The sequence below is a fragment of the Dysidea avara genome, chromosome 9 (genome assembly GCF_963678975.1).
Source record: "Dysidea avara chromosome 9, odDysAvar1.4, whole genome shotgun sequence".
NCBI classification, from domain to species: domain Eukaryota; kingdom Metazoa; phylum Porifera; class Demospongiae; order Dictyoceratida; family Dysideidae; genus Dysidea; species Dysidea avara.
Window position 1 is genome coordinate 15,183,427 of NC_089280.1, and position 17,285 is coordinate 15,200,711.

General features: G+C 38.1%; 2 protein-coding genes across 2 annotated transcripts; one reads left to right on the plus strand and one right to left on the minus strand.

Annotated features, from left to right (window-relative positions):
* Nucleotides 1–230: 230 nt before the first annotated feature.
* Nucleotides 231–5,026, plus strand: LOC136265662 (uncharacterized). Its single transcript, XM_066060557.1, has 4 exons — nucleotides 231–761; nucleotides 819–2,535; nucleotides 3,171–3,355; nucleotides 4,657–5,026. Exons 1-4 carry the CDS (start codon nucleotides 298–300, stop codon nucleotides 4,943–4,945), a joined length of 2,655 nt encoding a protein of 884 aa, XP_065916629.1. The 5' UTR covers nucleotides 231–297; the 3' UTR covers nucleotides 4,946–5,026.
* LOC136265663 (uncharacterized) lies at nucleotides 4,906–15,434 on the minus strand. The gene is made up of 10 exons (XM_066060558.1): nucleotides 15,271–15,434; nucleotides 10,408–10,517; nucleotides 8,848–9,015; nucleotides 8,588–8,699; nucleotides 8,457–8,540; nucleotides 8,374–8,411; nucleotides 8,139–8,319; nucleotides 6,383–6,503; nucleotides 6,209–6,330; nucleotides 4,906–5,264 (listed from the first exon to the last, which is right to left on the minus strand). The coding sequence occupies exons 1-10, from the start codon at nucleotides 15,355–15,357 to the stop codon at nucleotides 5,091–5,093; spliced, it is 1,197 nt and encodes a 398-aa protein (XP_065916630.1). The 5' UTR covers nucleotides 15,358–15,434; the 3' UTR covers nucleotides 4,906–5,090.
* Nucleotides 15,435–17,285: the final 1,851 nt, after the last annotated feature.

Consider the following 17,285-nt stretch of genomic DNA (forward strand, 5'->3'; position numbering starts at 1 on the left):
CTATCTGTTCAGTGGTATGGCCAAAAAATGGGCATTACACCGGCCATTTTAATGGGCCTTGAAATTCATCAGTGATATGTAATAATTTTCATGGGTATTTAGCTAGTAATGTGTAGTTATAGAAGACTTTAATCGGGGCCAGCATATCCCTCAGTTACTGCTGACCATAGATTATAGACACCGGTCTATGCGCTCAGACACAGCTATTCAGAGGCGCGCCGCTATTTCGTGCGGTTGGTCACAGAACTATGGTATAGGTCAGAGTTCAGTGCTTCCGCAGTTCCGTCTCAACTTGAGATGAAGATGCTGTTTGTGTTAATTCTCTTCATTTTGTGCGCAAGTGCTGTGATTGCACAGAATGAACCAGAAAGAGACAAAGCCAACACTTCGCTGCGGGAGTATTTACAGATAGCGAAAGCGGATGGAATAATATCAAAGCAACAATTAGTGAAGCTACAAGATTTAGCCGTCAGTTTAGGTTTACCTTTGGACGATGTGGCACCAAGAGAGCCTCCTAAAGATATTTCTGCTGCTAAACCTGGGGTGTTTATGAAACTCTACAATCGTCTGACTTTGTTGAATGTTCTCTATTTTGGTGGTGGGTTATTGGTGATGGGAGCTGCAACCTTGTTCATGACATTGGCATGGGAGAAACTATCTGGAATTACCTTGTTTTTAATAATAGGCATCATGTCAGCTAGTGCTGGTGGTACTGGTGTTTTGCTGTGGAATAATGAAGAGTATGAAATGGCTGGAGGACTGTGAGTTTGACATAAGTGGTTTAAATTGTTTATGAAAAGTGTTTTTTGACATTCTAGGTTGTGCTGTATCAGTGTTTCACTAGTTCCGTTTGCAGTTTATAGTTTTGAGAGAGGACTTGGCTGGTGGCCAAAAGGAAAAGACCCAGGGGTGTTTCAAGACTTCAGAGTATACGTTCGGGCTGGCTGGGTATTAATGGAAGTTGCTACAGTTATTGTTGGATTAGCGTATATTAAATTTGTTCGATTTCCATTTATACTTGCTCCTGTATCATTCAGTTTGTGGTTTCTGTCAATGGATTTAACTCCCTTACTTCCACAATATATCTCAAATTTGTACCAAACTAGACGCTGGGTTTCTTTGTTGTTTGGATTGGCTACGATCATTGCAGGGTTTGTAACAGAACTTACTCTGGGAAGCCACCCGGACTTTGGTTTCTGGTTGTATATATTTGGGATAATTCCATTCTGGTTTCCACTAATGCTTGAATTTCCAAATGAAGAGATACTCCATTCAGTTCAACTGATAGTAAATGCTTGCTTGGTTATAGTAGGAGGTGAACTTGATAGAATGACCTTTCAGTGGTTTGGAGTGATTGGAATGTGCTTATCCACAGCTGGGGTATTTTATACCAAAAGTGCACAGTCAACATCTTTGTGGATGCTAAAGGCTGTACTGGCTTGTGTCCTGTTATCACAGTCACTGAAGACTGCTACTTGGTTACAAGTTATCGGTGCTATAGTTGGTGTTGTAGCTTTCAACATCAATGCTGCAAAATTTTACCAGCGTGGAGAAATATATTTTCTAATTCAACTATTCACAAATCTTGGGTATCTAATTAGCTTGGCTAAACTACTCAGCCCCAATTTTGTGGAAGTGTGGTTTGTATCGTTTGACTTGAGAAACTTATTTGCCCTCGTTTGTTCTGCTGGTGTAGCCTGTTTCCATCTACACATACCACTTTCAGATAACCCTTACTTCTTTTGCTACCGATTCATAATCAGCGTGTTCCTTTCCCTGTTCCTCCTGTTACTGCAAGAAGGACTGTTTGTCATGGCTGGATTAGCTGGCATCCCTGTCATTTTATGTTATGTACCACAGAAATACTTGTACAACATAAATCATTCGCTCCCACTTCTTTTACTGTTGACGGCAGCTTCAGTATTTGGCATTGCCTTTAGTTCCATGCTTCACTCACAGCTAATTTACTATTGTTGTTGCATAATATGTGTGTGGTTGCTGCACTGGTTATATTCTAAATCACGAAATGTTGGTGTCCTAGTGGTCATGATTCTGGTACTAATATCTATTCCACTACAGTCAAAATCTTTACTCACAATTTGTGTGTTGTACTTTTTCTTCTACCTTACTTGGTTGGCTTATAGAGTGTTCAAACATTCACTAATGTTTCCAGTTGTTCTTGTAGCAATGGGACTAGGGGTAATATTTCTAGCTGTGCAGTATCAGCAATATGAAATGTCTATTAACAACCTTTTCAATCAGCTAACACCAGATATTGTCCATCATGTTCTGAGTGATTATACACATTGGGAATTTGTTCATAAGTACAAAATATCACCTCAACTGTCCAGTTCTACTGTCACTGTTGTTTTTAACTATGTGTTTTGGTCATCAGCTGCAGTGAGTGGCTTCATTGCACTTTCTGGTCCAGTGTTAATAGGTCTCACCTTAGTTGTTATTGTATTGTTGATGATGTTATATATAGTAACAAATATACTGGAGGCGTTTGATAAACAATCAGTTGGAAAAGTGAAGGTATTTATGTAACATTGTCTAATAGTCATGTATATTCACACACATTGATGCCATTTTTATGGACTTCTCATGTTTATACTAGGACTAAATTTGGTTGTATGAATCTCATTGTGAATTCATTCTACCATTATAGTATGTTCACGTTGAGCTGAACCCTCAAAAACATTTAATAACTCATGGATGCAATTACACACAATCTTGAAATTTGGCTCATTTGTAGTACTGCTTGACCCGCTAAAAATATTTCAAAATCTTGTTCAAATGTTAGACATAGTATTTACGGTCAATCAAAATTTTCACAATACATTTCCTATGGGAAGCCATATAAGTACAGTGTCCAATACAGCCCTTTCCCGAACTTGTAATGGAGCCAAACCGTACATGTCTGTTGTTGACACCTTTGCTGTTACCAATAATCATCTGGTTGGCTGAAATGTTAACTCTGTTGAGAAAAAATCCACTTTTAATTTTTAGCCGTTTTTCAGGATTCAGCTCAACGTGAACATACTATAGACAATACATATATAGATATCGTATTGTGCATCAGTTGCTTTCACTATCAAAAGGTATCTGAATAGAACTGTTTCATTTGTAGTGTGAGGTTACTTTTAGAATTACATAAACTTTTCATCTAGGTTAATTCTTTCACAATCAAAGGTGGTGGAAAAGAGTTTGAAGACCACGGTTTAATAATTTCTGTTGTTGGAACTAAGCCTGAAGAAATGCAAAAGCCATCTTATCTACAAATGGATGTTGGAGGTGGTTCATTCTGGGAGAAAGTTGAGAGAAATTTTGGATCATTCCCAGTTTCCCTAGCCAGGTAAGGGTTGAGTAATGAATGATTCATGTACATCCTTGTAAATCAGAGGCCTCAGATCATTATTTTGTGTCTGTCCCTGGGTATTTTATTGCCTCTTTGTAATATTATGTGTTTTCATAGTTGTGTAGCTTTCCAGTGGTTGATCAAGCTACATGTACCAAATTTTCAAACTATCCTTACCTTCCAGCATATCCACTGCAAAAGTAGCGAACAGCCTAGTTTCCTGCCATTTTAGATAGCTTTTTCATGGGGTTAAATGTATAAAATGGTGGGGAAATGGTTGGTTTTAAAATAGAAGTGAGATGGATATCATATTGACCAAGTTGTATACTAGGGCTCAAAACCACCAGTACTGATATCCAACACCACAGCTATACAGCCAGATCCAGTCAACCCCATGCCTTAGACTGCTATCTTAGCTACTGGGCCTGGAAAATGCAGCCAGCAAAAGCAGCTGCAGACTATTAATTTCTGGTTGATTTTGGCATTGAAAATTCATCAAATGAAACCTGCTGTCCCAGGTGATAAGGCCAGTTTTCCCTATTTTTGCTATACATGTGCATCAGAGGAGGTTGGACACAATACAAGCGCTTCTGAAATTTATTACTGTTAATTGCATATTTCTAATATGTGACGAGGAGTTAGTGATAGAAGAAATGTTTAGCAATATCCACACCACATTACCTTGTGCTTCTTAAGATGAACAGCAAATTCTTATTGCAAGGCGGGTGTGCGACTTTCTTATTCTCTTTCGATTCTCTGTGAGGCTAAACTAGTGGTGTCCGCTAATCTTTTTCAATATCCTGAGAGGTTTTGTTAGCATGCACATTGCTTTCTTCAACAATTATTGTGCTTAAATACACGTACATAAGGCGTCCCTATAGTATTACACATGGATTCCACCCAGCAAACGCTACACACGTGATCCCCATAGATTTCAAGAGCGATTTACGCGCCTGGAGTAGTGGGGTTGACCGGCTGAATAGACTAAACTTGAAGTACTCTCGAATGGTATTTGTGAAAACTTTCGTGAACACTTGGTTAAACTTTCAATACAATATGTATGCGCTCACGTGTGCATGTCCAACCTCCTCTGCATCTTAAGAAACAACTTTTAATTATAATGACAATTTAAAAGTACAGCGCTCCCTCGATTATCCAAACAGAAGAGTTGATTGCTCTATTAGAGTATTTTTTTGTCTAAGATGTATGTTCTATTAGAGTATTTGAACAGGGCCTGAACATTTTGGTTATCTGAACACTAAATCAATTTTAATTGCATAATTTGTTGTAATGTTTAGGTCAATATTTCTACCTTACAAATTGACTCCAGACTTGGTTGAGTTCACAAGTTTCCAAGAGGGCAGTACTTCATTTAAAGTCACCATCTACCTGGCGACTGGTAAGAACAACTCAAGAAGAGTCAGCAAACCTAGAATTGCAAGTGTCTTAAACACTCTACGAGGCACTCATCTGCAGTGTATCCTGAGGTTCTCTACAGCTTGGTACAAGCCATACCAACAGCTGTGTACTGTTGATACCAACATTGATGAAATACATGACAAATTTAATGAAAAAAAGAAACACTGAGAACAGATAAATTCAGTGTGTGCAAAAAAATTTTGTGTGAAATTACACTTTACTATAAAAATAAATTTATGTAAACTTGCAGTTCTGGTATTTCACCCACACACATACATGTACATACTGACACACTGGAGTGTTGAGCAGTGCATTAGTTATTCATGTCTTGTAGTGGCCCCACATAAATTTCCTTTTGTGGCTTATAGACTGGCTGAAGGTGTACAAGATATCGGGTCATGTCCACATCTAGTTGATTCTTCAAGTGCTTGAAATAATCCACAGTGTGTTCATTTTCAGCTTTCTTAGACTGTAGCTCAATTTCAGTCTAAAAATGAAATCACAGTTCACAACAAATCCGTATTACTGTACTTTCCAAGTCACAGGTACTGAACACAAGTGCATTGGTAATGCAATATTATGGGCTTGCACAGTTACTGTACATAATGTCTCCAGGGTACAGAAAATCATTTTTTCAATTTCCATACCTTCCGTGCTAGCGAAAGGATTTGACTATTTATTTGAAAAAGTTGATGTCATTTTGTACAGTACCATGAAAGGGATTAGAGTTTTGAGAACAGATGGTGGTTTACATATACTGGCCTTACACACTCTTTAGATGCCCAGTAGTTGCATATACACTAGTACAGCTACATATAGTGTGTATTTTACTTGACATACTGCAGGCTTTAATGGTAGGTGCAGCAAAACAATATCACAGATTCATGGGGATTTTTCTGAATAAATAATAAATGGAATTTCAGTTACAGTAGTATTTGGAATCCAATGCAAATGCCAAGTGCCCCTAAATCAGCAAATCTATGCTTTTTGTGTAGTGTATAAACAAGTAAAATATTAATGTTCTAAGAGTATGTGGTTGTTCTATTAGAGTATTTATATGTGAGTTTAGAGGTGAATTCAACAAAAGACCATGTGTGACTATTAATTTGACAACTAGTACCCTACAAACACCATCATGATATCAGTCACCTAGCTTGTCTAGACCACAATAATAATTAGTATTTCCAAACTGTATTCTGTTATCTATAGACATGCCCAAAATCTCCTAGCAATGTGTTAAGACAGTGGATACAGTAAGCTGTTAATCTTGAAGCTGGTGATGTGATATGCTACAAGCTTGTAAACCTGATGCAAGGAGATAATAGTTACAATGGAGTTAATTTATTCCAGCAAAATCCCCAATGGCTCGGCCATATCACTTGTTGTGGAAGTGGTGGCACCGTATTCAAATAATGAAAATGCCCAACTCACCTCTGCATCATCTTGCTTTAACTGTGATTCATGGACTATGGACTCCAGCTCAAGATCATGACCTCGACTTAACTCTTCTATCTTCTGACTATACTCCTGTATCTTACGCTCTGCTTCCTGCTCTGTAGAATTAATTTATATAGTGTATATAATTACTAAATCAAGTATTCTTACTAAGTTTTCCCCTCTGCATTTCCCTCTTGAGTTTAAATTCTGCTAACATCTGTTCCTGCTCTTCAGTCTCAGCACTTAGTTTTAGTTGTATACGCTTCATGATCGCACCATCATGAGTGTTCTGTGCATTACATTGAGCATAAGTAAATGGATCAACACAAATAGACCTTATCTTCTGAAGTATCTACTGAATTATTGTAGCACTTATAAAAGAATTAATTGTTGTGTAGCACCACACAGTACAGTGGTACTGTATATTAGTTTTGCACTTTCTCACAAAAAAAATGACCAGAAACCAGCTTCACAATACCTTCATAGTGTATTGGTTAGGAATAACCAAGCCCAAAAGTGTCTTCAGTACAGCTTCCAATAGGTTGCTATGAAGTTTATCTTTCTTCAGACAAGTGTAACTCAATAACCACTAAAGCTACAGACTTGATTTAGCCCAACAGATGCTTTTTGGCATACCACAGTATGTACAATGCACTCATCATCAACTTACCTTTGCCCTCCTTTGTGTCCCATTTCTAGCTCAAGGTGTCAATCAATTTGCCATAGTATAGGATGGCTTCCCTATGTTTGTAACAGGAATTGTCCATATTTTCTGTAGTGACTGGGTTGATTGCAGAGGTACTTCCCGTGCTGTTCTTTGTTTTGTAATGTTGCGTAACAGGCATAACAAGCTGAAAACGAAGTGCAATAGCCACTTCAATTATTCAGCAATTGATAGTTTGGGCATGCATTTAGACTAATCAATAAGATATTCTTTCTTTTGATGTGGTACAGGTGTATGCATGGATTCACCAGTCATAACTACGTATGATCAAATGTCCACTAGTATAACTTTAGGTGTAGATAAAGCTCTCTTGTTTCACTTCTATGATCCCTAATTGAACTTAAAATTCCTAATTTTCCTTTGTACTTGTTTCATCTACCGCGAAGGTGACTGCTCAATTAGATTATTTGGTTCTTTAATGTATATGTGTGTTCTATTAGAGAAAATTCAATTGTTCTTCACATTACAAAATGGGGTCACCTCACAACACATATTGTGACAAAATTAATCTCTCTACACCTAAATTTAATTGTTTGCACCTGGCCCAACAAAAAACAAAACAGGAGGCAGCTGCAAGAGTAATTGGTTGTGGCTATGTTTAGTAAAGATTCCCATTGCTCTGTATATTAACTTCACCATTTACAGCAAGTGTATTTCTAATATTGTACACAGTAAATATACTGTATATCTGATAAGTTAAATAACTAGTTGTGTTTTAGTAAATCCAGTAACAAGTTTTGTTACTACTAATGATATACTGTACAGTGTATTTTTAATTTTGTGTTACTAATGAGGCTGAAACACTTCCTGTACAAGGTCTCTACTATCACCAAAGCACTTTGCAAAACTGTCTCCAAGTTCCAGCTGCACTATTGTTATGCTGTGATTGTACCTATACATGTACACAACACATTCAATTTGCTACACTACAAGACAGTAAAGTTGTCAGGTGGAACATGACAAGAACAGCCTATGTTAATGAAACAATTTTAGTAAACTGCCTAGTATAGGTTAACAAGGTCAACATCCTTACACAAGACACAGTGAATGATATATAAAATAGCAATACTATTCACCTCCAAATTGTATACGTCACTTTACCCTGTGATACGAGAACAAAATTTTAAAAGTTTGTAGAAAAATTGAAATTGGAAACATGTGGTATGTCTATTTTCAAACTGTCCATCACCTATTACCCACCTGTAATGCACTGGATGCCTGGTATCCTCTGTAGACAACTTTGGACGCCTTAAAGCCAATCCTCTCAGAGCGTGATGTCAATTGTGGGTAAGACTCAAGTTTACTCAGTTGATGTGACTGGTTGAGAAATTCCTGATACGTCATTTGGGAAGCAAATGCAATCATATCAGATGTTGCAGCACTGAAGCAAGACAATTTGTATAGTATATACTGATAGAATTACCTACACACTTACTTAAGAAAATCAGCGATGGGATCATGCGTGTAGTTTAGCTACACATAACACAATAAAATGGTTGTATTACAGCATGCACCTACCATAGTTTCAATATCACATAATTCATAAAATACCATCAGTTTTACTGTAATAAGCGTATCGTCATTGGTACGGACATCTTTTACCTACATAAGACCATGAAAAACATATACATGAACATATGATGACTTACATTGTAGTAAAACTGGCTAGGCACATGAGGTAACTTGGTGAACTTGTTTGCCCTGGGTGTCCAGTGTGCTGGATCAGCTATATCAGAACCATGCCAGATGAATTCATGTAACCTATGAACAACACAACAACTTACATACCACAAGATTATTTTGACTTTCCCATTATTATTAAAACCTTTATAAAATTCAGAAGGCACAATCTTTAAAAATGTGTAAGTTAAGATCTGAGTTTTCTTAGCATAAGTGTACCAAACTATACCATTCATGTGGTCCAGGTATAAACACAGTGGGTCCATTCACTATCCTCCTCTCAATATGCTCATCGTGTTGTTTGTAGACAACCAGCGAGTGATTGGCATCAAGTTGGGTAGCTTGTTTCACTGAAATAGACTCTACCTCCATTGGATTGAGATACAACTCATGAGGCCTAAAGCAGAACAGTACATGTATTCACAGACAGATCATCCATGTGCTAAAAATGTGGTGAATATCAGAACCTTAAAATGCCACGAGTGAGTCTGTTATTGTTTCATAAAATGGAGGTTGTGTGTGTCATTTAGCCTCTAGTCAGGAATGACAGGCAGGCAAACAAAATTCTTTACATATCTTTTGTTGGTGCTTCCTTGAACATTTCCTTACTTAAAAGCGGGAAGTCAAGGACTGTGCTTTCATGGTGAAAAGCATTTTTTTGCTGCAGATCTTGGAAATGTCATTTCCTTTGAATGAATTTCTAAGTTCTGTTCTAGGGACCTGGAACTAGAATTATTCGCTGAACATTATTAACTCTAGTAAAAGTCGTTTTCACATTGTTTTGAGCCTATCATTGCCACAATCGGAATTTTCAAGGGAAAAATATCAAGGTTTGGTTATTTCAAACCTTTGCAATTTTTGCTATACTCAGTTCCCATCCACTTCAGCTGCTTGTCACTTGGCATTTTTAATACAAGGAAGAGAGCAAGAGAGCTATGATCGATGCTTTTAAAAACTATTTATCCCAATGCATATAAGATCTGGCACACAATATACAGTAGCTAGACAAGGTTTACATGAAGCCTGCTTGTTTACTACAAAAACTGTTGGGAGAACATCATTTTGACATTACTGGTTTCACATGATTCAGAGGAATTGAACCGACTATAGGATGCACAAATGGCTGATTGCTATTACTGAGGACAGGGTTTTTTGCTGTTGTTGTAGCAGTAGTATTAAAAAGCTTTTTCAGCCTAAACATGCACCGTACTAACTATCAATTACTGAAAGTGAAGTGGCCATTCTGCTTTGTTTCAACTATGTTCCAGCCAAACGAAGAACAGTGTGAGAAGGACCTAATCAATCCAGTCACTATGGACACAAAGGATGATTTCCATGCTACTCTAGTCACAAAAAAAACCATTGTGCACTAACTGCCCACAAATCACAGCAATGGAGAAAGAAATGGGACACAAAGGAGGACAAAAGTAAGTCCATGATGCATCCATTGTAGCTGCTGCAGCAGGCGATGATAAGGACATACAATGTCAAATACAGTAGTGATCCTGTAGCATTAAGCATAGTCGAGTTATGCTTGGCTGGAGGTATCAGTTATAGTTAGTCGTAGAAAATTAGTTATATATAATAATCCATAGCAACTGGATGGAACTGTTGGGAATTATTTATGAGTTTGATTTTGATTATACCGTACCTAACCATTAATACTGGCAAGCTGTCAAGAAGGAAAGTAAGACTGGTTTTAGGGTGATATTTTTGGCCAGGAAAGCCCAAACCTCAATGATCCCTACTATACAGTAATAATCATGTACACATCACAACTGTAACATACCCTGGAACATGCTCCACTTGGCCATTACGATCCTTAACAACCAAGTACTCCATCTGGCTGGCAACATAGCGGTGTAGTCGTTCAAGCCTTTGATTGCCCCACACGTACACCTGTGAATTACAGTGGCACTCCTCAATACCATTGTTATGCATCATAAACATACAGTGATCATGATTACACACATATGACAATGATCTAAAAAGTTCATTAATTAACATTATTTGGCAAGCCATATTACGAAAACCCTGTTTGAAAGTGGTTAATATTAGGGCTGAAACAATCATGAATTTTTAGCATATGAGTACCCTCTTGAACAAGTACTCACAAATACTAGCTAGTAGTAGCTACTTGTAGTCATACCTATGTAACATGTTTTTACAGTTGATGGTCACTGCACTGTATATTAAAAAACAACTAATGAGCACACCAAACTCTAGTCTTCATGCAAGGGTGTCATGACACAATGACAAATATATCATGTCATGTGATATAACGAGTACTCGAGTACCAATTGTACTAATCGAGTACCAAAATCTGTAACGATTACCCGAGCATTTGCAGTATTTGCTTCAACCCTATAATACTGACAGATCATACAATTATATCAGGGGGATTAATGGATGCATGCAATCATGTGGCAACCCTTTAGGTATGTCAGTACCACATGTTAACAAGCAACCATGTGAGCCTATATCACACCCCACCTATCCCAGGTCGGGCAGCAGGTGGCACCAAAAATAAGTCACTGCTAGGGTAGGAGCATTTTCAACTAGCATGGCCATATTGCTGGTGATCCCTGAGCCTTAGTTGGTATTACTGTGAAGCTCTTTAAACAGTGGAACTGAAAGCACTTTGATACCTGTTTATCAAAAAAGAGCTTTGATAGAGTAAGAACGAGTTATGAGGCTTTAATAAAAATATTCCATACATTTAGCATGCCAGGACTGGCCAGGCATGCAAATATGTTTACAATGTATTAACTTGCTTTTCCAGTAGTACATAACCATTGGGGGATGAACACATGTTCACCTCTTTGATATTACTATATATTTAGGCCCAGGTGAGTATATACAAGAAAAGCCTAATGACTTTTTTTTTTAATGAGGTTGCTGATGGATACACTAGTGGAAATTTAGTTTTTATAAATATCCACTAGTGTACCTGTCCACTCAATAATAAGTTTTTTATTTATTTATAAATTGTAGCACAACCTATTACAGTAAAACTTCGTTAATAGGGCCACCTATGGGACCCATGATAAGTGGCCCTATTACTGAGGTGGCTCTATTACCGAAAACCTTATTAATGCAGCCATAAAACAAAATGGCCTTATTATTGAGGTTTTCAACAAACCAGCAACTGTAACATCAGTATACAATTGATCTAACTAAACACACTAAGTAGAGTTTATCACAGAGAAAGGTAGGAGCATACGATGTACCAATCATTCCAGCAATGCTTGAGACATAATGGCTGGAAAAGCATGAAGTATACTGCCAGAATAATGGGTACTGCTTTCAGTAGTTAAAATGTGCACTTACTGTAAGAGCAGCAACTTTTGCAGTGATACCTTGACTGCCTGCTCAGCTGGCCTCTTTACTGAGGGAACATTGTATTAGTTTTACCAGTTTGGTCCAGTGGTATGTGGCCACTGGCCTTTATAATGAGGTGGCCCTATTAATGAAAATTAAATAAACGTAACATAATGGAAAATACGTTTGGACTTGCTGGACCTGGCTACTATAATGAGGTGGCCTCATTACTGAGGTGGCCACTAAGTTAGGTTTCACTGTAGAAGCATTTCAGATTGCACAGAAGGTACTAGTTATACCTCTCCAATACTGCCAAGGTACCATGAAGTGTAAGGCTGGTTTCTGGGCAATACTTTTTGTGGGAAACTGTTCATGATCCCATGATAGTAGGGATTTGGACTCTACGTTGTCCCCAGGGGTGGGAACTTTTGTACCTGGAGAACGTAGGTAGAGGTGCGTTAACAATGACAGTCCTTTACCACACCATACCGGAAGAATTATTACACACTTTGCCCTATACAAAATGTCATGTCTTACTTGGTCAAGAGGTAGCCACTACTAATGGTCCTATACTGTACGTAGAACCATTTTGCGTGATAAAAATCGAATCAAGCTATCAAGACATCTTAAAATGAGCAATAAAGCAGCTTAGAAAGCCAAAGGATTTTATAGTGTGAGGTATGCAATAAAAAAAAGATGGTATGCAGCCACATGAGGGAAATACCAATCATATAAGCTTCATCTCTGTATATGAGTCACATGGCTTAAAAAGGTTAAATCCTGGAGATTTAGGAGTAAAGGATGATAATACCTATCATAGATAGTCAACCACAAATCTAATAAGGGGATAATATAACTCCGTAAAGTCCTCGGGCACACACACACAGCCACAGATTGGGTGAAATTACCCCACAAGTGGGTATGGCAAGGAAATACAGTTTAAAAAAAATTAACTACATACATACTATTAAATAAAGAAGATCAACGTTTAACATTCCCCGGGCTATCTCTTGCCAAGAAGATTCTTCTAGAAGGAGAAACTGATAAAAATACGTCTGCAGCTGGATTTAGTTACAGTATATTGAGGAGCTATTCAGATTAGCTGTCTACAGTGTTCCTGCTACCCTTTCCACTTAAGCCAGGCAAACTTAATTATTTCTCATCCCCGCCAGTATCCCTTTTTTACCCCACCACCTCTGATTTCATTATTGCTGTTATCAATTACGTGCACACATATTTAGATGCTAAGAAGGCTGGCTATATCATTTTACTGTCACTTGCACCTCAGAAATAGTGCTAAAACCAAACCAAACCATACGTGTCTGTCGTTGACACCTTTGCTGTCACCACTACTCATCTGATTGGCTGAAATGTTAACTCTCTTGAGAAAAAATCCATTTTTCAGAATCCAGCTCAACTTGTACATACTATAGTATAGCGTCTCATAATACTCCATGTCTCATAATAGTGCATTTGCATATCCATGGTAACATAATCGATGCCATGTTCTTGTACCAAGCTGGAACTTCTATCAGCTAAATCAGACCAGAAACTAAGTCAATAAGTGAGTGATTTAGGTATAGGTGACAGGAAAGATATTTAGAAAAGATACCAGGCGTAGAAGATCCGTACTGTATCCCAAAAGGGTAGTTTTGTAGGGAAGGGAAATACGTATTGATCGATTAGGCCAGGTTACGGGCTATTCACGACTCCAAACTGGTTAAAACGACAGTAAACCTATAGTACAGGATTATATCCACCACCACAGAACCATACAGCCACATCCACTAACATTCAACTTGAGCCAGAGCTCCATCACTGTCCCATACCACTCGTATGTCTAGCTTACCACTCAGCTTGGAAAAGCAGCTAGTGAAACCAAACCACTGAACTCTGGTTGGTTTTTATACATGAAGTTCGAATGTACCATATTTATTGTCAAAAGTCAAGTGGTCTGCTTTTGCTGGCTCTGTTTTGTACGTTGAGTGGCAAGCCATACGAGGGGTACTGAGACTTTAATGGAGCTCTGGCTGAAGTTGGAATGGCTGTACGGTTCTGTGGTGGTAGGTATAATCCTGTACTATATATTTCCTGTCGTTTTAGCCAGTTTGGAGCCCGTAACCCGGCCTATTGAATCAATACGCATTTTCCTTCCCTATGAAACTGCAGATACAGTATGGATCTCCTATGCCTGGTATCTTTTCTAAGTATCATTCTTGTCATCTACACCTACTTATTGATAATTGACTTAGGCCAGGCAAACTTGATTACTTATTTCTCATCCACAAAAATTTGGATTTCCATGCAGGCGGGGTCATTTTTCATTATTCATTAAAGAAAATATCCCAAATCAATCTGTCTGTTACTATAAAGTTTAGCTAAAGCCTTTTAAGAACTATGCTGTACTTCTTACGTTTTACCACTGTTTCTAAGGTGCAAATGACATTTGCTGTGCTACTAAATGATAGCCAGCCTTCTTAGCATCAAAGTACGTGTGCACGTGATTGATGACAGTAATAATGAAATTAGAGGAGGTAGGGTAAAAAGGGGTGAGGGCGGGGATGAGAAACAATGAGCGATATCCGCAATGACGTTTCATGTATATGTATGATGTCACAAAACAAAACGGCTGCTGTAGTGTGGGAATTTTGTACAGGGATGTATTGGGCAAGATAGTGTTTCCCTATGATAGCGTTTATAAAATTCGAAAAAGGGCGAAGGTGAGGCATATAGTATATAATGCAATACAAATAAGCCTAGTCGTGTCCGAATCTAAAAATTTTTGGCATGCTTTCCTAATTGAAGCGCGTTTTGTACTGTCATGGTATGTATACTACTTCTTACCTTTATTATCTCATGGTTCCATGTGTAAAAACACTACAGACAACATTCATTTCGAATACTGTGTGCTAGTCTCTAAAGCCCCCACACTAACACGGCCATTTTGTCAATTATGACACCAAATTTTGTAATCATAACGTCATTGCGGATATCGCTCATTAATCAAGTTTGTCTGGCCTTAGTTTCTGGCCCGAATCAGCTGATAAAAGTTCCAGCTTGGTACAAGAACATGGCATCAATTACGTTACCATGGGTATACAAACGCTCTATACACACACCTACACACACAAAAAAAAGATCATACTGTACATACCACCACAAGGTAGGGTAGTTTATGGGTACACCTTTCCCTATTAGTAGTGTGAAATACCAGAGTTGCAGTTCCGACAGCAACGCTTTGTTGAAGTGTTTTATAACTACCACCACTACTCGAGCCACTAGCTACTCTATTTATAAATACTGTATTAAAAATACGGCAATATTTACTTACTCTTCTCGGCCCCAATATCAACTGTCCTTGCCCTTGCGCATTATACAGCAGCGCCTGTTCGCCTTCTTCGATAGTAACATAACCCATGGCAATGAATTCAGATTAAGTTTCGCATTGTCATCTCGATCGTCATAGTCTTTTAATTAGTGCTCTCTGGATATCCACGTGAGCTAAGTATGGCGTCATTTTCGCGGGCGATTACCAAACTGAATTTTGCAGCATATTTCACAGCCGCACACAAATAGCTAACCATGACTTATTTGAGGCCGCGACATGCTCGGCTACGTGTAGCAGCCCGAGTAGCCTCCGTTGATCGTAGCCTTCCCGAGCGAGTTCGCACCACCTAGGGCACCACGCCGCTCAGATTGACAATAAGAAAAATAGCCTAAATAAATTTAACCTCTGATGTAAGTCTGATGAGCCCCTCATCATGCTCATCGATTCAGACGGATTTTGAATATTCAATTTTTTTTGTGGGAGGTGTCTTTTTTCCCTCTGCCTACCGAACTACGTACAAAAAAAGATCACCCGAGAATAATTTGGGGTCAAAATTTAGATCAATTTGGTGAATGTGATGGCGGCGAGGATGACGGAGACCGCTGAGCCGGAGTATAAAGATAATAAAAGTATCAGTAACGTATTAGCTAGCTGCAATTAATGCACGTTCTGCATTTCCACTTTAGCAGGGGTTGTCAAAGCGATCAAGAATTTAAAAGAAAGAAGACGAAATGCGGAAAAGAAGTTATTACTGGCTACTCTTCGGGAGAAAATTGGTAACGGAAAACCTACTACCAAACTAACAGAGGAAGAGACTATTTTGAGAACAGTAGAAATGATTAAAGAAAATGCCTGTAAAAGCTAAAGACATTGTTTTTATACTCAAATTTGTGAGTTTTACAATCATAAAGATATATATATATATATATATAAGCTCGAGTAGCGGCCATACATTGTGATTGTAACTTTTTCGAATTCAGTGCTAGCTATATAGACTCAAATTTCATTGAAAGCTATAGCTTTCCACTAGCTAAAGTATACCATTCCTTGTTGCTAATCTGACACTTGGACTCTACTAAAGCAAAACACCTAACTTGTATGCAGATCCCAGCTAACTTTAGTGGCTCCTTTGAAATTGCCAAGGTGCATGCTTAGCTACACTGCGTTCCTGTAGGATCAAATGGGTCTGGTAATCAGTTTTGTGTGCACATAGTGACTCTCTGCATTAACTCTTCTCACAGGTCCCTAGCATGATTACAGTACAGTGATTGATCCCATTATTATTATTAGCTTTTGGCTGGCTCAGGTTTTTAGCCAATTAGCTAATAATTGATGGGGTTGATAGGTCAGAAAATAAAGAAACAATTTTTATATGTTGTTTCAACTACGATTTTGCTGAGTTAGCTATCACACCACCCCATTGTTCACAGATTGGCTGGAAATTAAATTGGGTCATCAAGTCCAACAGTGTGGTTTGCTGGTTCCGGAATTTTGAAGAAACGGTATCAAACATACTCTTAAAATTTATTTTGGGAATTTCATAGTCACTATAAAAACAATTTTGATAGATGGTATTTAATGAATAATTTTGTATGACCTATTAAGTCTGGTGGTATATACTTGACATAACATGCCTGCGCCCACTTCTGATGCCTGAGCTGCTTCAATTCCTGGTACCTCAGTGGGAATTGAAAACCTGTCAAAGGTTATCATTACATACATAAGAAAAAGAGTGGTCTGCTCTCATGACAATTGCCACGTGTAGATGGCGTTCAGTAGTAGTACTTGAGAGGAAGCAGGTATGCAGGAGGAGAAATGATTGCTTGTATAGTTTCCCGTGATAAATTCTATTAAAACATGGAAAATATAATATTGCGTTACCAATTTACCTTAATAGAGCAGTCAGATATCCTAATAATACAATCAAGAAGATGCTGAATATCCCAATATAGCAGTCATATCTTGTGATAAGTTTTATGGCTATCCGATTTTGTTCAGGTAGCCAACCTCCTATCCAT